The 19973-nt window shown below is 32.3% G+C and overlaps 1 protein-coding gene across 1 annotated transcript; it reads right to left on the bottom strand.

Moving 5' to 3' along the window:
* Positions 1-5585: 5585 nt before the first annotated feature.
* LOC18598467 (downstream neighbor of Son) lies at positions 5586-12259 on the bottom strand. Its single transcript, XM_018122374.2, has 15 exons — positions 12047-12259; positions 11738-11886; positions 11222-11280; positions 10991-11120; positions 10783-10871; positions 10531-10684; positions 10260-10450; positions 9699-9913; positions 9448-9546; positions 8825-8946; positions 7846-7947; positions 7133-7242; positions 6883-6970; positions 6396-6595; positions 5586-6070 (listed from the first exon to the last, which is right to left on the bottom strand). Exons 2-15 carry the CDS (start codon positions 11846-11848, stop codon positions 5854-5856), a joined length of 1887 nt encoding a protein of 628 aa, XP_017977863.2. The 5' UTR covers positions 11849-11886; positions 12047-12259; the 3' UTR covers positions 5586-5853.
* Positions 12260-19973: the final 7714 nt, after the last annotated feature.

Below are 19973 nucleotides of genomic sequence, written 5' to 3'. Positions count from 1 at the left end.
ACTGAAAACCTAAATTTTTAGAGAGAGAAATGGATTTTTAGAAAGAGTCTAAATCTAGAAATGAAATCCATATAATTAGATGTTTAGGAAACTAAAATCTTACCTTTAAACCCTTAGAAACCAAAATCTAAGTTGAAATTCATGTTTGTTTCGTGAGAAAATGTGGAAAAAGATGAGAAAGAGTTGAAAGAGAAGCGAAGTAGAGAGAAAAGAGAGAAAGAAGAAAAAGAAGGTGTTGGCAATTGCTAGAAGAAATAAAAGCTAAGTGGGTTAAAAGGTTTATAAAATTATTGTTTTGCCCTTCTTCTTTTTTTGTAAAACATTGCATTATTATCAACACCTAGGGCATAGGTATTGACACTTCTAGGAAAAAAGCCTTTTATGGGCATTATGGGCAACAGGGATCATTACCTGCGAAATAAGTATCAATACTTGATATGCAGAACGCATTTTTGGTTGTTAGGTATTGATACCTCATTCATAGGTATCGATACCTTATTAACGGAAGGTTGTTCTTCTTACAAAACAAACCCATTTTGGTTCTTCCTCTCTTTTTCTTTCAAGTAGAGTTTAATAGTTCATAAAATATGAATTTACTAAGTAATGAACTTCAAAAAAATATCAATTGAAAACACGTACCAAGAGCTCACCAAGCTAAATTACCTTCTTATCCTTATATGAAATTAGGGGTTTCACATTCTTTCCCCCACAAGAAATTCATTCTCAAATTTAATCAGATTATATTGATCTCTAATTCTGAAATAAATGCAAATACTTCATCCTCATCACGTCCTCAGCTTCCCAATTCACCTTATCACTAGAATGACTGCACCATAACACCTTCACCATAGTTACATCTTTGGAACGAAGTTTCTTAAATTGCCTATCCAATATTCCCACCTTATTGTTCCTCATATGTCAAATCATCCCTCAACTGAAGTGCCATATATTGAATTGCATGAGACGAATCGAGATTGTACTTACGTAGAATTGATACATTAAACACCTAATGTGCACTAGAAAGATCTGAAGAAAGTGCTAATCCATAAGACATTGGACCAACTCTCTCAAGAATCTCAAAGTGTGCAATGTACCTCAGGCTCAACTTGCCTTTCTTGTCAAATCTCATAATCCCTTTAGTATGTAAAACTCTCAAAAACACATGATCCCTCACTTGGAACTCCAAGTCTCTCCATTTATTATCGGCATATGATTTCTATCGACTTTGTCTCTTGAAGCATCTCCGATCCAAGGAACTTCCTATCACCAACCTCCAATCAACAAATAGGCGATTTTTATACTTGCTTGATAACTATCATTATATGCAAACTCCACCAAAGGGTAAGTATCGATCCATGTGACTTCAAAATCAGTGACACAAGCTTGTAAATATCCTTCAAGGTATGAATGGTCCTCTCAAATTTTCATCTACCTGAGGGTGGAAAATTGTGCTAAAACTCAACTTAGTTACTAAAGCCTTTCGAAACTTTCCCAAAAATCGGGAAATGAACTAAGTACCTCAATCAAACACTACGATGATTGGAACCCAATGTAACCTCACAATCTCCTCGATATACAATTAAACATACTGAGCAACCCCATAAATGGCCTCAACTAGTAAAAAGTGAGATGATTTGGTTAATCAATCTACTATCACCCAAATAAAGTCACATCCCTTACTCGTACGTGGCAACCCTATCACAAAGTCCATAAAGATATGTTCCCACTTCCACTCAAGTACAAGTAAAGGTTGTAATAGTCCTGCAAGCCTCTAATGCTTTGCTTTAACCTGTTAGCACACTAGACATTTAGATACAAACTTTGCTACATGTCTTTCAATCCTTCCCACCAATATATTTCTCTTAAATCATGGTACATCTTAATGGTTCCAAGATAAACAGCATAAATAGATATATGCACCTTTTCTAGGATGTTTCTTCTCAAACCATCCATCTTTGGCACATACAGCCTAGATCCATAACAAAGTAAACCATCAAAGTCTCTAATGAAGTTATATTCGTTTCTCCCTTGTAAATCCTGTAAGAGCTTGGTCACCTATTCATCTTTATCCTAGGCTTTCTTAATGCGATGGAGAAGTATCGGCCTAACTTAAAAGTGTGCTAACAAGGCATCGGTCTCATTAACCTCAAAGTGCAATCCCATATCACCAAGATCATGAATTCTTTGAACTAAAAATATCTTATCCATAGAAATAAGAGTTAAGCTTCCCATAGATTTCTGGCTTAAAGCATTTGCCACCATTTTTGCCTTGCCAAGACGATACAAAATGGTGCAATCATAGTCTTTGAGTAATTCCATCAATTGATGTTACTTAAGGTTGAGATTTCTCTAATGAAAAATATACTTCAAACTCTTATTATTAATATAAATCTCACAAGTCTCACCTTATAGATAATGCCTCTAAATTTTCATTGCAAACACAATGGCCATCATCTCCAAATCATGGGTGGTGTAGTTCTGCTCATACTTCTTCAACTGTCTTGAGACAAAAACGATCACCTTACCATATTGCATCAAAATGCAACCCAATCCAACTCTCAAGGCATCACAATAAACCTTATATCCGCCCACACCCTGTGGCAAGCTAAGTATTAGAGCTGAAGTAAGGCAAGCCTTAAGCTTTCCAAAACTTTCCTCACATGCCTCAAACCACTTAAACTTAACATTTTTTTGAGTTAACTTAGTCAAAGGTGCGATGAGCTTAAAGAAATCCCTAACAAATCGAAGGTAATAGCTAGCCAATTCCAACAAACTATGAATCTTTGTCATAAAAATTAGCCTTAGCCATTTCTCTATCAACTCTATCTTCTTTGGGTCTACCTCAACACCATCTTTGAAAACCACATGACCCAAGAAGCTATCACTATTGAGCCAAAACTCACACTTGGAGAATTTAGCATATAATTAGTGCTCTCTTAAAAGTTGGAGCAAAATCCTCAAATGTTGTCAATAAAGACTACCACAAATCTATCTAAATATAACTTTAACACTCTGTTCATCATGTCCATAAAAGTTGTCGAAGTGTTCTACAGTACAACTTTGTATTTACTCGGTAGTTGATATGATCCTACCCTTCGTTTTGTTAGTTCTTCTTTAGTTAGTGCTCCGCAAATTTCTTGCTAGTTATTTGACATTTGGATTGAAAGAATAAGTTTTTTTTTCTTGCTCAGCTAGAAGAATGAGTTATATATTGATTTAGAACTTGAAACCTTGATCATTATTGAATCGGTTATTGGTTTGAACAAAACCTATTAGAATTTGAAATGTACTCTGATTTTGGTATTTTGAACTTTTGAGAATTTGAATTGAAACGATTATAGACTTGTTTGAGAACTTAGAACATTGTTTTTGGTTGAAAAACTAAGCTTTGTGAAGAAAGTATTGATATCCTGAAAGGAAGTATCATACTTATTCTTCAAAAATTCCTAAAATTACATTCTATTTGAAATGTATCGATACATCTGAGGAATGTATCGATACTTAAAAGTCAGAAGACGTTCTATGTTAAGAGTATTATGGCAAAAGTATTGATACATTAAGCCCAAGAAGCCTTAGAAGACATTCTGTTTAAAAAGTATTGATGCCCGTATAAGAAATATCGATACTTAAGGTTTATTTCTAAAATTTTCACACTTCAAAAAGGATTATAATATACAAGTGGCTTTGGTATTAACCACTAAACTTTGTAAAGACTTTGTTTACTTTTGAAATATTTTAAAATGAGTTATTACACTTTCGAAGCAAAACTTGAAAGTATTTGGAAATTTACATATTGCATTGAGTTTAAAAGTGTGTTTTTATGAACACTCTTCCGTTTAGCTTATTCTCACTCCTCGTATCTACTTACGGAGTCTTTGTGATTCTCATTAGTTTCCCTCATTTTTTTTCAAATCAATAGACTGTTTGGGTCACTGTCTTTTGGGAAAAGCTACTTCTATATTGTGTAAATGTCAATATGGCATTCGATAGACGTCAATCCCTTTCCTTTGAGTTGTACTCTGTTAGTCTTGTCTGTCTAATATGGATTTTGAACTTTTTTTACATTTGTAATATTTTGATGTTTGGACTATGTTTTTGCTTTCACATATTGAGCACAAGATAGTGTAAAAGAATTTTTTGAAATTTGATACACACACACACACACACACACACACACACACACACACACACACACACACACACACACACACACACACACGCACGCACATAGATGTTTACATGGTGATTTGGAATTACATGATAGTTGTTTCTACCCTATTATATTCCCAGAGAATAATCATTTTATTCTTCTTCTATTCTATTCCGCGAACTAAACATTTTATAAAAGGTGAAAACACTTGGAGATTTGACACCTATAGTGGTATTAACTAGTACTTAAAGTGGAAGTTTAAAAAATTAAAAATAAAAAGATATGACATGAATTTTAAGATGCCATTTGACATTTTTACTGTAGGGCAATGCCACCATAGCACCAAACCTAATCGTCAATATTCTTTTTTGACATTTTATTTATCAATCTTTTTTATAACCTTATATTAGACACAAATTATACTAATTAATAAAAAGAGTACAGCTTAAACTATAGTTATGTTTTACCAATATATAGGTCAAATTATGTAATTAATCCATGTACTCTATCAAAGCGATGGATTTAATTCTTATACAATAATTTGTAAAAATTGAATCCTTGTGCTTTCCAAAATTGACAATGTTAGTCTAATGTTTAAAAATTTTCTATTATCTAAACTAATATAGAATTTGATTGTGTTGATAGAATATTTTCTTACTGATGTGACATTGAATCTAATAACATAGAAAGAATGATGTGATATTTCACGAATTATACAATAATAATACGATATGATATGATCAAACAATGACATGAATTTTATAATTATAAACATAAAATTATCCAATGCAAACTAATAATTTTAAATGGAATTGGAAAAAAAACATATCAAACATACGATTTAAGAAAACTGTTGTAAGATAAAGAAAAATTAAATTTATGTGTTTTATAATTTAAAATAATGAAAAGAATATTATGAAATAAATTAAAAATGCCACACTATCATTAACACATCATCATATTTAAATACCACATTAGCAAAAAAGTACCATATCATCTTAAATAACAAAAAATATTTTAACATTATTTACAATTGAATTGACATTTTTAATTTTAAAAAACATAAAAACTCAATTTTTACAAATTATTATATAAAAACTAAATTTATTACTTTATCATAATATAAAAACTAATTGTATAATTTAACCCGGTATACATTAATTACACACTAACTCAATAATGAATTTTTTCTTAAATTCAAAAGCCCTTAAAATTAAATAAACTTCAACTATCCTAACATTTTCCAATTTCTCCATCCCCTTTTGAGTTTGCATCCGACCTTTCTACCCTCACCACCTTGAAATCTGCATTGGAGGATTCAATTCACGCATCCAATTCAAATTTCACAAAATTACAGTGATCAAAAAATAAACTTATATAGATAGCCATGTGTTAAAGAAAATGGTAAGTCAAACGGTAAAACAGTACATAATAGTTGAAAAGAAGCAGAATTTTTACTTTTCCTCGCCCCTGCCTTTCCCCTTCTTTTAGCAGGATGGAGCAGAGGATAAGGGATTCTCATTAGGTTTTGCTAGTCATCATTCTATTAGCAAAAACAAATGCCACAAGGCATTAATAAATTACAGTCAACCATTCCAAATGAAAATATACAGGAGCAGAGTACAAAAAGCAAAAGGAAATCAGAGAACTGAAGCATCAGTAACAAAATATAGTTTTCTCTGAAGATAATGAATATCAACATGTCATACAGGAGACAGAGACACTGCATAAGAACCGTTGCAGTAGTTCAACCCCTTTAGTAGACCTGCAAGCAAATAAGGAGAAACAACAACTTTGGGAATACCAAAGGCATAGGCTGTTTCTTGTGAGTCTTCAGCAACTGTTGCTTCACTATCAGCTTTCTCACAAGCTGTCGCAAGAGCAATATTTAAGCCAACTGAGGTATGCTCTGTTGTAAAGCTGAAAACCACCCAAGTCAAATCAGAAAATAGATGAGTAATGTCGTAGTTTTTATTCATCATTCTTTTTAATCTTTTATCTTCTTTCTTTTTCTGTTTCTGTTTTTCCCCTCAATTTACTCTTTAGAGATTCAGTAGTCATCCTAAACACCTTTAACCATTCTGATACCCGAATTGCATCCGGAACTTCTTAAAAGGAAAATTAGAAAGATGAATAACTTAATTTCATATCCAACACTGACATTTAATCATTGATTGCCTTCAAGTTGTCACTAACAAGTTCATTTACATAACAAATGTGTTTAGGAAAAGTAAGTATAATATACCTTGCTTCAAAGCTTCTTCCCTCTGAGGCCATTAGATCACATATATTACTGATAATCCACGGAGGAATATGTGAATCCTTGATTTCAACACTATAGCAAAGGCCAGTGGATGAAATTGGCCTGAAATCACCATCTCTCAAGGTGAATCCTTTGGGGAGAGCAGCACCATGATCAGCTCTTTTAATCTCCATGCATCTAATCTGGACATCAAATTGAGAGAGAACCATAATAACCCAGGTTCTGCACTAAGTGGCCATATGATTAAGTTTTCTAAGCCAACGCTTATTATATGTGACAAGACAAATGTAATGATGTTTAAACAGCTATTCTATGGCAACCTAGAAGTAACAAAGATGTCATGCACAAGAGGATTATAGCATGCACCAAGGGCATTGACACCATATTAGGTGATTGAATGAACGATTAGAATGTACCAACAAAACCTAAACATGGGAACCAAAATCTCATTTCAGGTAACATCACTCACCTCTGGAGCCGAAAGAGCAGCATTCTGAAATGGCACAGGAGAATATAATACAGGAACATCCACAGCATTCAAAAAAGTCAAGAAAGATCTAAAGATGGTTAGAAGAAAAGTTGTCAGATACAGTAGCAAGGCAATGCAGATAAAAGATAAGTTACTATGTCAACCCGGTCAAACAAAATCTTGAAAGCATATAGCTCATACTGAAAACAAATTATCTTTTGAATTGGAGAAAAAAAAAATCTCTACTTACCTATAATTTAACAAAATTTCAAACAAACCATGTACATTATCATTTCCAGTGAAAGCTAGCAAAGACTGTGGAGTATTATCAACATCACTTAAGGAATTCATTCGTCGAGTCTGCAGTAATTTCAGCTTTGTGTCAATGAATATTTGAGGACAAGAAACTTCAATAGATATATTATAACATAGAGCAAAGGAGTGCACGAATAGTCACACCAAATTTCTCTTCCAGTTTAAGCATCTCCTTAAGAAACACAGTCACTAAGGAGATAAATGCATGGAAACTATTGTCCTGTAGGTAGTGATTTTCTTTATGTGCTCAGCGGGAAATATTTTTATATTTATTTTTTAATTTTATGTCATAATGAAGTTAAATAATTTCTGCTTTAATCTTTACATTAGGGATATCCACTTTGCAGCATGCAGGAATGGAAAAAGGGACACCAAAAAGGGAATGGAAGGAGAACCAAGAATAATGCATGTTCAGATCAAAACCCTCTTATCTTTTTCAGGAAACTCAAAAAATTGATTATAAGTAGTTAATTTTCCAGAAAATAGCAGGTGGACCAAGATCAACTTCTCAGCTGAACTATCAAACTGATGGCTCAACTTTAATGCCTCCAGATGCCGCACCAAAAGGAATCTAATGGTCCACCTGGGCAACAATTCAGTCAAAGGCCAAATCACAACAAATTGTCAGCATGAAAAATGAGTACTAACCTGGCCCAAGTTATGCTTTTCAATCTCTGAAAGCTCCACCAGGTCCTCAGTAGTAACTTGTTCTACTTGAGAACGGCAAAGAGGCATGGAAAAAGAAACATCCTAGGAAACATACAAAAACAAAACCAGTAGAGGAAAATTGACAGCATCAGGCATCAATAGAGAATGAAAATTAATCAATAAGGATATATAAATAACCAGCACAGGAAAGACAACGAAAATATTTCTCAATCACAATAATATAGCATAAATACAAAATCAGCTGATCAGCGTAACATCCATAGCTTTTGGATAGTAGACTAAGTAAATAACAGGTAAAATCTCCTCTATGCTATTCTTCAGTCACAGGTACGTTGGCAACAGCTTATATTGGCTTTCAGCCTTCAGAAATCCTAAAACAAATCACTCTTGTCTTTGCATATGTATCTAAAACAACCAAAGATCTGATCTAGCAGCTGCATCAAGCAGAGCTGCATACATGTTTGTAAAGTCAACAATAACTTCACAACAGTGCTGACATCAGCAAAACTTATAACTTTCTACATTATAACTTTAATTACTATCAGTCTGCCCATTTATCTTCATAGTGTCGCAAGAACAATGCAACCCGAGCCCAAATCTGTAGCACCGTAGCTGATGTGTCAAGAATCATCTTAAAGATTCTCCATCTTAGCAACAAAACTTAGGTTATAATAGAATGGTTCAGATTCACCAACAAACTTTTTCTTGGTTACATATGAAAGCGATAAAAAAAAATAGGAATCTAGGATAATATATAAGCATTTATATACTAGAATAATCACTTTCATATAGAAAAAACCAACAGGCTATATGAGAAGCAAACCACCTGCCACCCTTGCAGTTTAATATAACATGACCAGGATAACATTAAAGAAATATGTTAAAAGGCCCATGTTCACCATAATCATGATTATAAGCACTGGGTAATAGCTTAACCAGTCAAGATTTTGCATCTTACATGCTCTTTGAATGACGATCTCAAACCTCTAGTTGACTGGGAGATATAAGCATGGCATGATCGTCTGCTTCTTCCCGAACCATCAGCAGCGGTGAACATCACCACAAAATGTGAAGTGCAAACTAGAAAGTTGCCAACCAAACCATTACCAAGATATAGTTTTATGCTTTTAAATAAAGAAATAAATGTAAGTCAGCATTACACTCCAACAAAAATGTTTCATGCACAGTTCAATGTTATTAAAAAAAGAAAAGGAAATTTGAAATAGAGGACAAAAACAAGAAGAATCTCAAGTCTTGGCAGATGGAGAAGACCTTTATATGTGTTTTTTGAAAAATAACTCTGCTACAAATGGCAAATCATTGTACCCTGAGTAAGCAGATCATGAGATGGACCTGGCATTTACCACCAACAATGTGACACAAGCAAAATGGAATTGAACAAGACAAATACAAGCACTTCCAGGAATGCAGTTATTTCATATGTGTAATATATAGCCTAATGTTCTCATGCCAAGAGAAAACATCATCCTTAGCACTTGGATCAACCAACACTGCAAGAAGTTGGAACATGGGTCCATGTATAGTGAGTACAAGAAAAGCCATAAGCATAAGAAAACTTACCATAAAAGATGCTGCAAACATTTTGACGAAACATATAGTAAAGACTCCGAAATGAGTCCTCCCATGCCAACTGTCGCTTTCTTAAGAAATCCATTTCAGCTGGAGAACAATGGGCAACATCAGTTGAAGAACTTCAAATAGGAGGAGAAAGGAAGGGGAAGGAACACTATGTGTATGTCTATGTTCAGTCATGCACACAAAAGGACGAGGTTAGGAGAGAGGATTCAACTCAAAAGTTCCAGTAAACAAACCTCCATCTGCTGCCGATGAAGCCAATATTGACATGAGAGATGGTGCTAAGGTAGATTGAGGGTAGATCCATGAATGTAATGCTCTAGAATTCAAGGCCTGGGAAGCCAGTCTGGCCTGTGAAGCTTTGGTAATATTTTGATCTTCAGAACAACCTGATTGGGATGTAACTTGAGGCATACCATTGTAGGTACCACACATCATTGACCTATTTAACCTGAAATCACCAAAATAAGATGTTAGTTATATGAACAAGCAAAACAATACAAGATCTAAAATATAAGCAAGGAGGTCCTGTAAATTAATCATATTGATGGAATTGAATGTCCTTTAAGCCCATTTGGACATGTAGATAATTAAGAATAAGAAAGATCATGCAATAATCTCAATGTTTAATAAATTTATACATATTTCTTATAACAGTGCACAGCATTTTGAAGAATATTCTAATATAACATGATTCAATGATATGGTAAAAAAAGGAACTTATCCCAGGAGTGACCATATCTCCAAGTATAGGAAGTATAGTAAAAAATGTGAAGAAAAACAACAGGTTTACTCACCAATTCACTGAGGAAGAGGACACCAATCGCATATAAGTTTTCAGAGTAAAATCCAGAGGAATCTTCTGGCCTGTCACATGGAATTCAGAGCAGAAGCTTCCATTAGGTGAAAGATCATCACATTTTTCCAAAGACTCAGGAGGTGCACTAGGGATTGCTTCACAAGCAGCTAGTCCTTTCAATGCTTTATCCTACAAAACAATTGATGGTTCATTTAAAAAAAAAACATAATATGAGTAATCAAAGCGTCAAATCTCCTAAAAGCATGTACCATGTCAAGAGTTGCCAAGCCTGATAATTTTGGACCTCCTGATGAAAGCTCAGTAACGCTAAGAAATGTACCCTGACTACATTTTTCAAGTGTTCGAGGGGCACGAGTTACATCATCTTTAGGAACATCAACAGAAGCAAAAGAGGTCTCTGGACTGCAAAGCAACAACATAGAACCAATAAAATCAAAGAATAAATCTACTTATTATAAACCAGATACGGCATACTACGATTGACAGAAACACAGAGATACCATGAAAGTTGTTGCCTTCTCTTGGCAGCCAGAGTTGAAAGTGCAGAGATTTTCTTTAGGCTACTAGGTTGCTCAATTGAACTATTTTCCTGCCAACAAATATAAGTAATTGAGCAAATCAATGAACTAGTTATTTACTTATATGTAACACAAACTTTAGTTTCAGCAGGATGTTTCAACTCTATACATTTTCAGGAAATGTAATAACCTTGGCATTTTCTTTTCCAGAAAGCAGTTTGAACCTTGATTTCTTGGCAGGATATACTTCATCCATTCGGGTGTCTATATATCTTGGATTCCTTGGCAGATCTTGTTTTTTGAGTCCGTTATCCATCTCACTAGCACAGCCAATGGAGAACAACAACTTCTCAGATAGTTGCAACTTTAAGAAATAAAAAATAAAAACAATAGTAAATAGAAGAGGAATAACAACACTTACCTTATGGCCAAAGATTTATTAACAAGCTCTTCAACATTCGTCCGCTTTAGCTGTTCTCCCTGTTATTGTAAACATTCATTACAAAGTATAACACTGAACTACAATTCCACGAGAGAGCTCAATTAACCTGTAGTCAAACTAACATCGACTCCATGTAGTATCAAACTAAATAAAAGTATAAACTAAAATGGTATGGTTGATACATAAGAAAACATGAGAAACATGAAAAGATTAAAAATACACTAAAGCTTTTGATTTCGCAGAATTAAGGAAGACACAAAACACTGAACTGTTTTCTCAACTTAAAAAAAAAAAGTAGAATAAAATCAAGAAGCCACTGATTTATTGATGGAAAAACAAAATACAAGCTAAGTGCTAGAGACAGAAAAGAATTCTATCTCTTCAAATAATAGCACCATAGGATTATCAAAACATCAAACTCAATCATAACAGATTATCGGAACCACAATCGCGAATCGCAACAATGCTAGTATAAGTTAGAGGGGAAAAAATTACTCTGAGTTCCGAAGGGGTCTTCCTTTTAACTGTGGAACCCAGTTTGAGAGCATCACCGCCAATTTGTAGCGAAGTAGAAGCTAAGGCACCATGCGCAGCTACCTTAGCCATATTCCAGTCACTCGAGAAATAAACCGCAATTCCTTTACCTAAAATAGCAATAGCAATAGCAATATCAGCAATTATGCCTTTTTCTCATTTTTATTTTTTTTTTCAAAAAAGAAAGAATAGAGAAGCAAATCATGGGGGAAATTGCTGACAAATTCTAATACAGTTCATATAAAAATCAGATTCAAATCAGTGTCTTACCTCTGAAGAAAAAATCACGAAGAAATCAATAGAAGAGCCAGCTGACCTAATCGAGTCTTAATCTAGGATTTTGAAAAAGGATTTGCCCTAAAATGAATGAAATTTTTAGGGCAAATCATGGATGGGGGGAAAGAGAGCGAGAGAGAGAGAGACAGAGAAATTGCGGTAAAGTGAAGAGAGTGAAAATTTTCGAGTTTTATTGGCTTTTTGGTTTTGAACAATTTGGATTTCCCTCCTGCAATTGACGGCGTTATTCGACCGTTTAAATGTGGCAGAGTGCCGTTAATGTTAAAGGCGGCTTTACTCTATCCTATGGTGGTTTTGTTTTGGTTGGGAAAGTGGATGTAACTCACTGTTAAGGGATGACACGTGGTTAGTTTTTCCCATTTTTGGGCGCTTGGGGATTTCGAACTTTCTTTTGTTCCGATGATTTTAGGCCCGAATTTCGAATGCATGGGCCCTGTGTAGAATTTCAAGGCCCAACATTTTATATTTTTTTCTTTTTTTTTCCTTATAACAATTTATCCCTAAGATAATATATCATTTGACCGTACGAGAAAGGGATAGTTTCAAATTGTTTAGACTTTAGGGTCCATTTGTTTTAATGTAAAATATTTTATGGAAAACATTTTCACGACTTATATTTGTTTGAAAAAAAAAATTTATTCTAAATGTAAAATATTTTACAAGTCAACAAAAAAAAACACTCATTAATCACGTAAAATGTTTTACGCTTTTAAAAAGTATAAGACATTTTTCGGAAAATGGAAACAATGCTCTTATATTAAACCTAATAGTACAAGTTTGATAAATATTATTATTTTTTAAAATTGGATGAATATTAATATTTAACTTAAAATATTATAAAATTTAAAAATATTAACATTTAACTTTAAAATTTTTTAACTTAAAATATTAATATTTAAATGATTTAATACTATGAAAATTTAAAAACTATTTTTTAGTAAAATCATCCAATGCAATTTAATATTTTTATTTACAAATCGAAAAAATCTTACTAATAATTATAATAAAAAATATTTTAATGATCGTCATTTGATAAATACATATTTACAAATATAGATTTTATATGTTTTACATAATAAATAAATATTGATGTTTTGATAGTGTTATGGTAAAAAAATATGAGATGGAAACCTTTTTTGAAAATTAGAGCTTACTTTCATTACAATATGTGATTAAATGTTTGAAAAATATCATTAATGATTTTTTCCATTTTCATTTCCATTTTTAATTTTAATGTGAAAATCAAATGACACCATTGTTTTATAATTAACTCATATTTATCATTTTAATATCCAAATAACCCCAACACTGATGGTGGAAAATATTTTCCATGGGATGATCCAAACCATAGAAAATATTTTTAATAGTTTATCCAAACAACAGAAAATATTAAATTTTCTTATAAAATATTTTATATAAAAAAAATTTTCCAGCAAGTTATTTTCCTATTACCAAAATGGACCCTTTAATTTGATATCGTGGTAGGATCAAATATTATAGTAGGAAAAAACCATAATGAAAATTTATTTTTTACTGTAATTTTACATTAAATAACATAAAAACATTAAATATCTTTAATACTCATAAAATTATAATCATAAGGTCAAATTTCTTAAAATTTATATATATTTGACCTAAAGTTCTTAGTTAATAATTTCTTTTGAGCTTATAGATAATAGAAACAATTAAGATCAACTTTCAAATCCAAAATATTCTCAAGCAATATTTCAAAACGGCTTTAAATCATGTAACTTAATCAAAACCTTGTACAAATACTATAATATATAAACTCGTTTTTAGAATTGAAAAACTCTAATATGGATTTATAGAATACCAATTTTTTTGAAGAAAATATGAAGATTTATGTTTGGTCATGTCCTCCATGAGTGCAAATGAAGATGATGGGAAGCATCCTTTATTATTGAACCATCATGCCTTTTAAACTTTCATAAACTCATGTTCCTTAAAGTCATAGACATTTCACATGTACCATAAAGTTTGTTAACTTAGGACGTATTTCTCTCTTTTGCCTCATGCAAGTAATAATACCATATATGAAAACGATTAGCAATCAGCAACCAATGTAGTAGTTTCATAAGTCATGCATGGTACACAAGTTAGTGCTTGAGTTGCATAAGTTTTTTTAACATTTTAAATTTTAATTACACTTTTGACTTTACTGATTAGCGATTCTATATGATTAAGGGGTAGAAGAAGAAGCTTTTACTATTCAAAATAAATTGAGAATTTTGAACTTCGAATTTTAAATTTTATTTGAAATATTTCATTTTGAGACAGTCAAAAGATAAAACATCATCCTTCTTAAATTTTTTTTGTTCCAATACCACTTGTTACAAATTCACCTTTTCAATCCAAAAGACATACATGATAGGTGGAGAATAGGTGGAAGAGAGAGATTGTTACACTAGTCTAGGTCTATCTCAACTCTTGTATCTCTGATGGAGGTCTCGCATTAGTAAGATTTAAGTTACTATAATACCATAAAGAACTTTAGAAAAAAAGAAGAGGGAGGGAAAGAGTTGAGAAAGACATGAGGCAAATGAGGGAGATTAAACAAGTGTATGAATTTTTTTATATGTTTCTACTTAAGAACTTAATCAGTTCTTCTCTCTTTAAATAAGTTACAAATGATGTTATACAAGGAAACTTTGTCCAACAATAGAGAGAGATTATAGGGTCTATGTTGTGCTCAATGGTATTATCAATTTTCCAAAATTGGTATCTCTTTACAAAAATATTGCAACACATGTTGCTATTTTGGTTGTTGATCTGTTACATCTACTATTGATTTACTGCTAATCTGTGAATAGTTTGTTGCTATGCTGTGAGAGATTTGCTGTTGATTTGTGAGTGATTTGCTACTGATTTTTGGGAAATGATAATGTTCTATAGAAAAGACTTTGAACCTTAAGTTTGGAGTAACAACTCCGAAGGCTTGGGCAAGCAATGCACTAACATTTGATTTAGCTTGCAAAAATCTTGTCATTTTTGGATCTTGTGATGTTGCTTTAGGAAATGTTAGATTTTTAATAGCAACATCACAATATTGGTTTACTTTTTCAAAATTCGTATTTCAAATAGGAGAAGGATTTGCTACTTAGTTCAACACCCATTCTCTAAAGAGGATGATGTTGTTGATTTTATCACGTAAGTATACGTATCGTAACAAGAAATATAATAGTAAATAGAATGTCGAATCTCGCAGGGAATTGTACCAACTTTTGTTAAATACTAAAATTAACACAACCTAATTTTATTTAAACAACCAAATTAAAGTGGTTAATTAAAAGCAAAACTAAAATTAAATAATAATTAAATTAAATCTAAAAGCTTGGGCAAAATTTTACTAGAAAAATTCAATTAATAAAAAGCCTAAGATTACAATATTCCTCAATACTTCATTTGAATCTTGTTTCTCTCTCTAAATTTACTTCAATGGATTGATTTACTAACTTAAAGTCCCAATTTATTTATAAGTCTCTGTTAAAATTTTTATAAAAATATCTCTCTCAATTAATTACTATATGTCTATGTAAATTCAACTGAAGAAAGATTCAATAAGTTTATACTCTAATCTTGGTTGCATGCGACGCATAGGTACATGTCTATCCTATATGCAAATCAAATGACCTACTCAACTAAGTGAATTTGAACATATGTTATTCCATTTATGGCCTAATTTAAACTCATTTCGTCAAGTTGTATTTAGATATCTAAATCAATCTAATTGGTGATCAAGCAATTAAAAGCATTAAACATAGAATTGGAATAAACAGCTTCTATTCCATTGATAATAAGCAAAAGAGAGATAAAATATTCAGATTACATGTTGAGTTCAATCATAATCTTAGAAAAAATAAATTAGTTCATAATATCTATTAAAAACATCATCCAAATAAAATCAACCATCAATCCAAGTCAAAGAAAGTAAAAGAAGAACAAAAGTAGAGAAAGAAACTAAGATTTGAAGCTTTTGAATCTCTAATATTCTTTGATTTCCCTTGGTTTCTTGCTTTTGTTGATGGCTTCTTTTTCTCTAGAAAAGTTGCTTTGAGTGCCTCTTTTTATTAATTGGTCTTAAAAGCACTTTTTAAATAGCCCTTAAAAACCTAATTTTACCAAAAATCGAAAAAATAGATTTTAAGTAGTCGGGTGAGCACCGTAGTCTTGCCTCCCGTATGCTACCTTGTGCAGATTCTACTGCAATCTCTTCTCTTGTAACATAGTTTTCTCCTTGATCTGATCAAAACTAGATAAAGTAGCAAACATGAAAGTTGTAGCTCTATCTCTTAACTTTCCAATGGCTTAAGAATAATGTTAATTGAACATCTGGAGTGAGAGTTATGCTTGAAATACTGCAACATGTACAAGAGACACACTTAGCCATACTTGTGCATTTCATCACCAATTAAGGCCTTTTCATTTGAGAACTTTCAAAAACAAGAGACTAGATCAGTAATAGCTAAACTTAAGACATTTTAACATAAAATTAAGCTAAAACAAGTTGAATTAAATTGGCTCAACATGATTTAAACTAAATTAAGAAAAACAAATAAACCTACCTAAATTTGAATCTAAAAGTCAAAAACTTAGCTATTTTAATATTCAAAATGTGACAAAATAACTCTATTTTAGTATTCAAAATGTGACCTACTCATATGAGCTTGGAAGGGAAGTGTCTCTTCTCGTTGGCTATTGATAACTCTATGATATAGAGTTATTTGACCTTAATTTTGATAGTAATTTAGCTTAGTTCTTATAGTAATGCGTAAAAATTAGTAGATTTTATTTAATTATTTTAAATTAGGTGAGTCAATCCAATCTTAGTTAATTTTATGATTAATTTCGTGTTAATGTGGTTAAGATAGGTTGTTATTGCTTTATTTGTGCTTTTGTAGGTATTTGTTGAAAAAAGAATTTTAGTGGAAGAAGGAGAGCAATTTCAAGGTGCAGACTTGCACTGCATATATTTTGGTATTTTGGCCATAACTCTCTTTAGAGAGCTCTAAATGAAGCAATTCTTAAACTGTCACGACCCGGAACCTCCCTCAGGCCCATGACAATCGCCGCAACGTCCCTGATTGACACTCATTATCCAGAATGCCAACCGGAACCCCGCAAGGCTTACATATCAGTTTCTTTCCTTTTCTGTGAGCAATCGTTGTTAAATATCTAGTTTTTAGAGAATATACACTATTTTAGATCAAAAACAATCAAAATAAAATTTTCGCCACACAGGGGTATTTTGGTCATTTTTTTCTCAAAAATTTCGAAACTGGCTAAAACGTAATATACAAGTACAAAACACATAATTCATATTCAAAATGAGTTTAAAAGTCTAAAATCTTCATTTAAAACGAAATTACGGTTATTTGAATATAATAAGAAAATAAAAAAAATTTAAGGAAAATATTCTATTTTCTTATAAAACAATATTTATAGAGTTATACGTGAATAATTTTTATAGCGTAAAAGCTAAATAAATTTATACATACTGAAATACAGTAAGCCAAAATATTTAATTTAATTGACAATAACAAGAAAGCCCCCGAATAAACAAAAGTAAAGAGGACTGTGAACCTACGGTTTGGAAAATGCAGATCCAATGGTAGTCCTCGATGAGATCAGCTATCTACAGTCTATACTGAACTTGAAATGGGTGGAAAGGAGTTGGGTGAGATTTTGCAATCCCAATGAGTAAACAGACATTATCATAAATATCTAAAGGCGAGTAAAATGGAGGCAAGTTTAAACAACAAATTTCAACCCATTTCATAATGTTTCCAATTTATTTCTTAAACCATAAAATATTTGTAATTTACCAAAACAGTTGTTAAGGCTTATGTCTTTTATTAAAACAAGGCTCAAGCCAAAACTAATCCTCGGGGATACCTTGGCCGAGGTATCTAACTGAGTCCGCCAAGGGTGTTAAAATATTCACACGTGAAACACATTTTTTTTTTTTTAAACCAGCAGTTCCTTGGCGTTGGCCGAGTTACACATTCACGTGGGGGTTCGACGTGAAGTGAGCTCTAATACTACCCCGGGAGTTACCCTCTTCGCCTCTACAACCGGAGTAACTATATAACTGGGTTTACCGTGCCCCTCTAATAGGCAGTCCACGGAAACCTGTCACTGCAGTGACTAACCCACCAATTTTAATAAAATTTCGACAGTATAACGTGGCTTTTATTTATTTATCCAGCCTGCATAGTAAAATCAACTTACATAAATTTCCCAAATGCACTCACAAAATATAGCCACATATACTCATTTCTCATAAGCCATTCCTAGGAAAATATATATTTTTCAAGTCAATTTGCAGCCTCCAATTACTCAATTTCATAATCAATACAATATATTTTTATTTATCACATTTATTCCTAAAACATCAAAAATCCCGTTTTCATTTCATAAAATACATAAAGGGCATTTAAAAATAAACTCTAGATAATTTACAATAATAATAAGTTTACTCACCGTTTGTACAAACTAAAAGCTTTCTAAGCGCCCCGATCACTACTCGTCGGGTACGACTTCTTTGCCTTTTCCGGAAGGCTCTCCTCCTAGACACATTACAAAAATTTACACAATTCATCACATTGATGCTAAATCACTATATAATTAACTTAAATCCTATACTAATGCATGGTATGAAATGCAATAGCCTAAAACGGCTTAAACACGGTATTAACCTATTTTTGGCACTTTACCCGATAAATTGCTAACGCGCTCCATTTTAGCTCTAAATCATCCCATTCTCTCTCCAACATTTCTAACCATTAAATATCAGCCAATAACCTTTTAAAAACAACAAAATCAGCTCACTTCCTTCCTTGAAAAATTCGGCCAAAAATGGGACATTAACTCGGTTAATTTTCTATTTTGTTTTTCTATCATGTTTAATCGTTTTTCATCATTTTCTCTTCATTTTCCTTAGAATAAAATCAATTCATCATCATTGTACAGCATTGAACATCCAGCCAAGAGTGGGTATTGTGAAAATTTAATGATTTCTTGCCCAATATAATTTCTAAACACATTTAACTAACTAAAACTATCAATTTAACTAAAAATCAAAACCTAAAAATTTCAATTTCTCTCCCCTAGAATTTCGTCCAGCCCTTGATATCACTTTTTGATCTCTCTCCTCAAGCATGCTAAATGGAAATAAAGGCATAGGAAAGGTAGAAATCAAGCTAAAATCGAAAAATCTTACCGTTAGACGCGTAAACGGTCGAAAATCGCGAATTTCCCTTTGAATTTTCTTGTTTCTCTTTGGTTTTTCTTTTTTTTCTTCCTTTCCTCTCTATTTCCTCTCTTGTTCTTCCTTATGGCCGGCCAGCACTTAAAATTTGGGTTTAAATGGGCTGACTTGTCATTAAAATAATATTATATTATTAAAAAATGCCACATGTCACTTTCCCATTGGCCCATTTTTAAAATTTCATCCATTTGTTTCCAAATTTTCACCATACACTTGTCTCATATATTCATAGCTTAGATAAAATTCTCAGACTCATCCAAAGTCTCGGTGGAGTAATTTTTGAAATTTACACTTTTGCCCCTGTAAAAGTCAAAAATTACATTTTTGCCCCAAAAATTGAAAAATTGCCCATAGACATGTTTTTCATCCCTTATACTCATACCATTCTCCAATTTATCAAATTTGATCTAAATTCTCTCAAAATCTCAAATTTTGTCCGTGGGTGGCAACATTACGATTTTGCCCCTACACTCCAAAAATCACCAGAATTAAAATTTTTCACTTCCTATCATTAAATTATACTCCAAATAGTTAATCTTGGTCAAAAATTTCACTCCATGATCAAATTATTATCTTAGGTGGTAAAATGACGATTTTGCCCTTGAATATCAA

Source organism: Theobroma cacao, chromosome 5 (assembly GCF_053813885.1).
Source record: "Theobroma cacao isolate CCN51 chromosome 5, ASM5381388v1, whole genome shotgun sequence".
NCBI classification, from domain to species: domain Eukaryota; kingdom Viridiplantae; phylum Streptophyta; class Magnoliopsida; order Malvales; family Malvaceae; genus Theobroma; species Theobroma cacao.
The sequence above is the reverse complement of the archived record's forward strand: the minus strand, read 5'-3'. Positions and strand labels throughout refer to the sequence as shown.